General features: G+C 46.3%; 1 protein-coding gene across 2 annotated transcripts in view; it reads left to right on the forward strand.

Annotated features, from left to right (window-relative positions):
- The window catches only part of LOC125293788 (kazrin-A-like), a 208,759-nt gene that overhangs the window by 123,920 nt on the left and 77,339 nt on the right, over positions 1–7,500 (forward strand). For both annotated transcript variants that reach the window (XM_048241913.1, XM_048241911.1), the window contains exon 3: positions 1,525–1,720. In XM_048241913.1, coding sequence (XP_048097870.1) covers positions 1,525–1,720 — 196 coding nt within the window. The remainder of the gene's footprint in view (positions 1–1,524; positions 1,721–7,500) is intronic.

Below are 7,500 nucleotides of genomic sequence, written 5' to 3' on the forward strand. Positions count from 1 at the left end.
ATTCACCGCCATCCTGATGCAGTAATTACTAGACCAAGGTAAGGGTAAAAGTACCTACCTGGTGCTACCTAGTGCTACCTCTCTCTCTTTCTCCCTCTCTCTCTCTCCCTCCCTCTCTCTCCCTCTCTCTGTATGTGTGTGTGTGTGTTTAGGTTTCTCCTCTTCCGTTCCCTTCTGTGCCCCTCCTGTGCAGGCCAGAGCAGGACAGGACAAAGCCCTGAATAAGTAATGAAGACAGAGAGAGGGGGAGAGAGAGAGAGGGAGGGGGGAGAGAGGGAGAGAGGGAGGGGGATAGAGGGAGGGGGGAGAGAGGGAGGAGAGAGGGAGAGAGTGGACTAGCAGTGAGAAGGATATAAGAAAGAGAAAGCATAGTGTTCTTCTGTGGAGAGAAAGAGAGAAAACATATCACTCCAGAAAAGAGAGAGAGAAAGATCACCTAGGCCTCTATAGAGGAGAGAAAGAGAGAGAGGGGGAGAGAGAGAGAGTGCAAGGCTTTTACTCTTGAGTCTATGAGATTTTAAAGTGCAGAAAGTCTGCATAACATTCCCACAGTCTGTCCCATGTTGAGTGATGTTGTGCATAAGACACAGAAGCGTGTGTGTGTGCGCACCCAAGACAAATTGGTATGTATGTGGGTTTTATATGTGAAACAGACACAGTGTGTGTGTGTGTGTGTGTGTGTGTGAGAGAGAGAGAGAGCTAGAGATCATATAGAGTGTAAGTGTGAGAGTGTTCCTCTGTGGACTGGCTCATTCTGGTGTGCTCCCCCGTGTTACTCAGCAGATGGTACGTTCCATTTAAAAAGCAGCCTGCTGCCTCCTCTTGCAGTGTGTGCTGTCTGCGAGCACAGCCACGGAGAGCACTCACACACACACACACACACACACACGCTCAGGCGTGGAACTCTCCCAATCTGCGTGTGCTTGTCAACTCATACAGACACACTCACACGCGCACCGACACACACACACACACACACACACACAGACTTCTGTAACGTGCACGGGTGCCTCTTTCACTCACGGCTTGGCAGCAGGCACATGTCTTTATTCAGTTTGACTCTGTGTGGATTACACTGCTGCTGACGCTAACGCTAACGCTGGCGCTAACCCTGCTGCTGCTGGAGGATCTGGGAGCACACACACACACACACACACACACACACACCGGGAGAGGAGAGCAAAGAGAGAGAAGACACACAGCACAGGAGAGGAGAGTCACACACACCGGGACAACACAGGAGAGCAAAGCGGAGAAGAGACACACACCAGGAGAGGACACACACAAGGGACACACACACCAAAAGACTGGACAGCGCACACGAGATAAACAAACCTGAAGCTGAAGACACACACTTTTTGACTGTCCTTCACCTCCTGCTGGAGTTTTGATTGTCTTTTTTTCCTTTTTTTTTCATTTTGTGTTTTTTGGTGTGTGTTTGTGTCTCCCCGATGCCGGTGGGCGGACCATGACGGAGTGTGTGTGTGTGTGTGTGTCCGCGTGTGTGTGCCCTGCTGCTCGCAGACCAAGATCCTGAAGATGATGGAGGACAACAAGCAGCTGGCCCAGCGCATCGACGCGGCCGTCCAGTCGGCCAGTCAGGAGGTCAGCAACCTGCGCTCCGAGCTGACCGCCACCAGCCGCCGCCTCGCACAGCTGGGCGCCGCGGAAACTGCCGCCACGCCGCCGGCCGACAACAGCCCCACGCACATCTCCCACGGTAGGACTCGCAGAGAGTGTCTGTGTGTGTGTGTGTGTGTGTGTGTGTGTGTGTGTGTGTGTCAGGGAGAGAATGACAGTTGGAGAGAGTGACAGGAAGAGAGTGGATCTGAAGCGGTTAGAGTGCCTGTGTGTGTGTTTGTGTGTGTGTGTGAGAGAGTGTGTGTGTGTGTGTGTGTCTGTGCGCGCGTTGAAAGTGTTACTCTGCCTGGAGTGCATCTTGGTGTGTAGGAAGTGTGAGGGTGACCAGATTGGAGGAGGTGAATGATTTCTCTCACACACACACACACACACACACACGCACACACACACACACACACTCCTATCCCTTCTTGTCCTTTTTGAGTTCATTCATTGTTAAATAATTTAAGAGATGATGTGTGTGTGTGTGTGTCTGTGTCTATGTGTGTGTGTGTGTGTGTGTGTGTGTGTGTGTGTGTGTGTGTGTGTGTGTGTGTGAAGCTGAGATGAGCAAAGGGAGTCTGTTTACGGGTTTCTATGTGATCCTTAATCTTCTCCATCTCTGTCTGCTGGTGTGTGTGTGTGTGTGTGTGCGTGTGCGTGCGCGTGCATGCGTGTTTGTGCGTGCGTGCGTGCTTGTGTGTTTGTGTGCGTGCGGGTGTGTAAATGTCTGTGAGTTTGTACAGTGTGTGTGTGTGTGTGTGTACACATAGACGCAATTTAAAAAAATTATATATGTGTGTGTGTGTGGGGGGGGTTCTGTGTGTGTTTGAGTGTGTGTGTGTGTAGGCTGCATAGCTTTGCAGGAGCAATTCGGTGTACAGTCTAAGACTAAGAGTCCAGACTCTTTTTAGTGGCCACAAGTCCCTGGGCAGCACTGTGGCATTTAGTGTTTTATGAGCAGAGGTAGTGACCTTAGACACACACACACGCACAGGCATAATCTCTCTCTCTCTCTCTCTCTCTCACTCTCTATCTCTCTCTCTCTCTCTGCCTTTCTCTGTCTGACACACACACACTGACATACAGAGACATTCTCTCTCTCTCTCTCTTACTCACACACACACACACACACACACACACACACACACACACACACACACACAGTTTAAGAGGAAATAGTGTTATGTGGATGTATGTGGGGTGTGTATAATCAGTGCTTGGCTTGTTTGTCATTGATTCAGGGGTGCAGAAATATTGAATGGCTTTTTTACACACACACACACACACACACACACACACACGCGTATGTGTGCGCGCACACACACACAAACACACACACATACACACATACGTATGCACACACACACACACACACAGACACAGATTATTGTGTGTCTTTTTGTAGCCCTTTCTGTCCAGTGTTCACTGGGCCATTCGCTCTTGTTGGCTTCATGTTGTGCTATTGATCGCATGGATTTCGCACTGTGTGTGTGTGTGTGTGTGTGTGTGAGAGAGTGTGCGTGTGTGTGTGTGTGTGTGTGTGTGTGTGTGTGTGTGTGTGTGTGTGTGTATTGAGGATCGGTCTGAATTGCTCTGAGTTTGGAAGAATTGTTTCTTTCTGTTTTGTGCTTGAATTGTTTTTGTGGATGAATTGGTGTGGCACCTGTATTAAGGTGCTTTTACAATGGGCATCGGGCATCAGATCACATGGATTGTTCACTGTGTTGGATTGTGTGTGTGGTTGTGTGTGTGTGTATGTATGTGTGTTTGTGTGTGTGTGTGTCTGTTTGTGTGTGTCTGTTTGTGTGTGTCTGTTTGTGTGTGTGTGCATGTGTGTGTGTGTGTGTGTGTGTGTGTGTGTGTGTGTGTGTGTCTGTTTCTGTGTGTGTGTGTGTGTGTGTGTTAGTATTTGTGTGTGTGTGTGTATGTGTTGTAAAGGCGTTGCATGGTTGCATCCTCTCTTGCCATTGTGTTGATGTTTGAAGTGACATCACACATTCCTCCCTGCAAGTTTCCATGGTGATGTAATGCCTCTCCCAACCACTGCTGCAGCACTGCTGTTACTGCTGTTACTGCTGTCAGATCTAAACACACACACAGAACACTTCCTCTTTCTCTTACTTTCTCTCTCACACACACACACACACTCTCTCAAATTCAAATTCAAGTTGCTTTATTACCATGTCTGTATGGGAACAGTGTTGCAAAAGCTAGAATTCACAGCAGTAAAGAACAAGAGTAGTAATAGGAGGGTGTGTGTGTGTGTGTGTGTGTGTGTGTGTGTATCACAGCACAAATTTGTTTTAGTCCCTCAGATCCTCACATGTTAAGATAAATTGTGCTGCTAAGGCAGCAGAGGGCCCCTCATCTTCTCTCTCTCTCTTTATTTTCTCTCTCTCTCACACACACACACTATCTCTCTTACTCTCTCTCTCTTTCTCTCATCACACACACACACACACACACACACACACACACACACACATACTCAAACTCACAAACACTGACAATAGCCATGTCACAGCTGTGTGTTCACTGAAAACTGCTGATAAACGCTCTCTCTCTCACACACACACACACACACACACACACACACACACACACACACACACACACACACACACACATAACATAATTATAAATTTTTTTTGAACCATTTATCACAGCAACTTGGTGCTAATATCATTGGAAAGCTTAGATTCGGCCGTTCATTGATATCTGCGTATTATGGGATGTATGCTGTCTGTGTGACGGTAGTCTACTCCGCCAATTTTAGTTTTACCTGGATTTGAGCAGCTGGCACGTTAAGTGATGGCGTTAGTTTAATAAATCCCCTGCACAAGTGGTTTCATTTCAAGATTCTGGCGCTGCTACTCCACTAACGAAATAGCAGACCAGAAATATGGGTATTCTAGAACATTTCTGAGGTCTGTGCGCTTGCTTTGACCTATGTCTTTGACTAGCTTGAGACTGTCTTGTGAAGGGGTGCGAACTATGCGTTTGGTCAGTGTTTTCTTTCTTTCTTTTTTATTTCGGGTCTGTCAGTCACAGTGAAAACCGGGGACTTTTCCGGGGACAGCTCCAGCCGGGGACAGGTCACCGAAATCGGGGACTGTCCCCGGAAACCGGGGACGTCTGGTCACCCTACACTAGGGCTTTGAATCCGAACTTCGTTATTCGAATATAATTCGATTATTTTAAAAATTAAAGATATTCGAACGAATTTTAGGGATCTCTTTATATTCGAACCTGTAGCCTATGGAGATAATTTCTATAAATGTATTTGGTTGTAAACGTTGTTTTCAATTCAGATTCCAAGGTTTTTTCACGCCTGGTGAAGTAAAATCGCAAGCTAGCAAGGCTATTATTGGTTATCTGGGCTCCTGTAGGTGACGTTAGCATCCTGGCTGGTTCGCACTTGGTGAGCTCACACATAGACATAATAGCCACTTTTATTTTAAACTTAACCTTCCTCTGATTTTAATCACCTCAGTTATCAATCAAAGCAAACAGGGAAAAGAAATGGCAACACAATCATGAAAAACACTCAAATAAATAAATGTGCAGATAAGTCTGAATGAAAAGCAGCACTGGTTGAAGCCTGGAAATATTGTAAACAAAGTAACGTTAGCTTAATTTGCTAGTTTATCATAGTCTGGTTAGACTGTTCAGTTTCCCTACGTGTGTTTAAGTTTCAAATGAATACTTTTTTTCTCCTTGGGACAGGCCCGTTTGAGTCTTAAAATACTTTTCCATTTGCATCGGGATTGAGATGATTAGAACTTAGCAGTCAATTAGAATGCAACAGTTTTGAACAAATTAAGTGCAGCGTGCTAATGATGCTAACCCGGATTTAATAGCAATTTAGCCAGTCGTCTTACGATTAATGTTTGGGTTACATGTGCATGCTGAGGGGAGGGATCGCCTGTTGAGAGGAGAGAGCCTGGGGCAAGGAGAGTCTGTGTTGAGGTAGGCCTACTTCTATCGCCTACTCTGGTAGAGTTTGACATACTACAATGCAAGGTATATTTAGCCTATTTATTTATGGACAACGTTAGGCAGGAGGTGTGTGTTGCTTTTAATTATGAATGTTCTATCGAACGTATTTTTTATTGATATCGATTACATGTCTATTGCGATACATATCGCTATCGTTTTATCGTTTATATTTTATTTATAGAGAGAGATTTATAAGCATTTTTTTCTATGCTGGGATGTCAGACATGTGCTGATTTAGACATATAAGCTCACTGACACACAGACATACACACAGACCACACACACACACAAAGACTTGTTTGTGATCTTACAGAAGTAGATGAGTTGCCAATGAAAAAGTGAGGTCAGGTCATCAGTTTACCCATGCACAAATCAGGAATGTGTGTGTGTGTGTGTGTGTGTGTGTGTGAATGTGTGTGTTAGTGGCAGATTGGAGATGGCTCACTCTGATTGGCTGGTGCTATATTTAGTGTGGCTATATGAGACCCACTGACCTCCATACCTCAGGCAGCGTGCACACACACACACACACACACACACACACACACACACACACACACACCCCTCCCAGTGACCCAGGAGTACAGTCTTCACACCTTAGAGAAGGGGGCGTGGTGAGTGGTGAGGTCAGTCAACCAATTACACCTGAGGAATTCGACAGGGGTCCACTTAGAACCTCCTCTCAGTTCTATTCACTTAGAACCCCCTCTCAGTTCTACTCGCTTATAACCTCCTCTCAATTCTACTCACTTAGAACATCCTCTCAGTTTTACTCATTTAGAACCCCCTCTCAGTTCTACTCACTTAGAACCCCCTCTCAGTACTCAGTAGAACCTCCTCTCAGTTCTGCAAGAGACCAGTCAGTACTCTCTCCTAGTTATCAGTGACACACATACATACACACACACACACACTGGTGCCCCTCTCCTAGTAATCACTGAATGGTGGATACGATGTGACACACACACACACACACACACACACACACACACACACACACACAAACCATTGCATGGCTTCTCAGCAGGGTAAAGAAAACATATGGACACACACCCCACTGCCGCACTTCTCAGCAGGGCAGTAAAACACACACACACACACACACACACACACACACACACACACAGAGAGAGAGAGAGAGTGAGAGAGAGAAAGAAACCACTGGCCCAGTCTCCAGCAGGGAAATGAACACACACATTGCGTCCCTCCTGGTGAGTGTGTGATGTGGTCATGTGTGATGGTTCGCAGGGAAACAGCTGATGTGTGTGTTTTGCCTACAGGGTCACACACACTTGTGTCAATCTAGAACATTCTCACCTCCTGCTATTGACCCGGAACCCAGAACGCTGTTCTCATCCCCTGACATCTAGAATAATCCACTGCAGAGTTCCTGAGCTCTCTCCGTCAGAATAGAGAGCCTGTGTGTGTGTGTGTGTATGTGTGTGTGTGCGAGAGGATCTCTAGTGTGTGTTTACATTGAGAGTGTGTGTGTGTTTGACACCAGTGTGTTCTGGAGGCAGATGAAGAGTTAATTAAGTTTGTTGCAGTCTCCCTCTCTTTCTCTCCCTAACTTTCTCTCTTTCTCTTTCTCCCTCTCCTTGTCTTTCTCTCCCTAACTTTCTCTTTCTCTCTCTCTCTCCATTTTCTTTCTCTATATATCCATTCTTTCTCATTTTCTTTCACTCTGTCCTGTCCTTTCACTGTCTCTCTCTCCCTCCATCTCTCTCTCTCTCTCTCTCTCTCTCTCTCTCTCTCTCTCTCTCTCCTTCTAAGCTTATTACAGTGTGAGGACGGACTCTCCTCAGCTGCTGCTTTCATGCTAATCAGCACAGACAGTGCAAGCTTCAGGATTTAGACTTTAAACACTCCAACCCAAAA

This window comes from Alosa alosa, chromosome 4 (assembly GCF_017589495.1).
Source record: "Alosa alosa isolate M-15738 ecotype Scorff River chromosome 4, AALO_Geno_1.1, whole genome shotgun sequence".
Classification (NCBI taxonomy): domain Eukaryota; kingdom Metazoa; phylum Chordata; class Actinopteri; order Clupeiformes; family Clupeidae; genus Alosa; species Alosa alosa.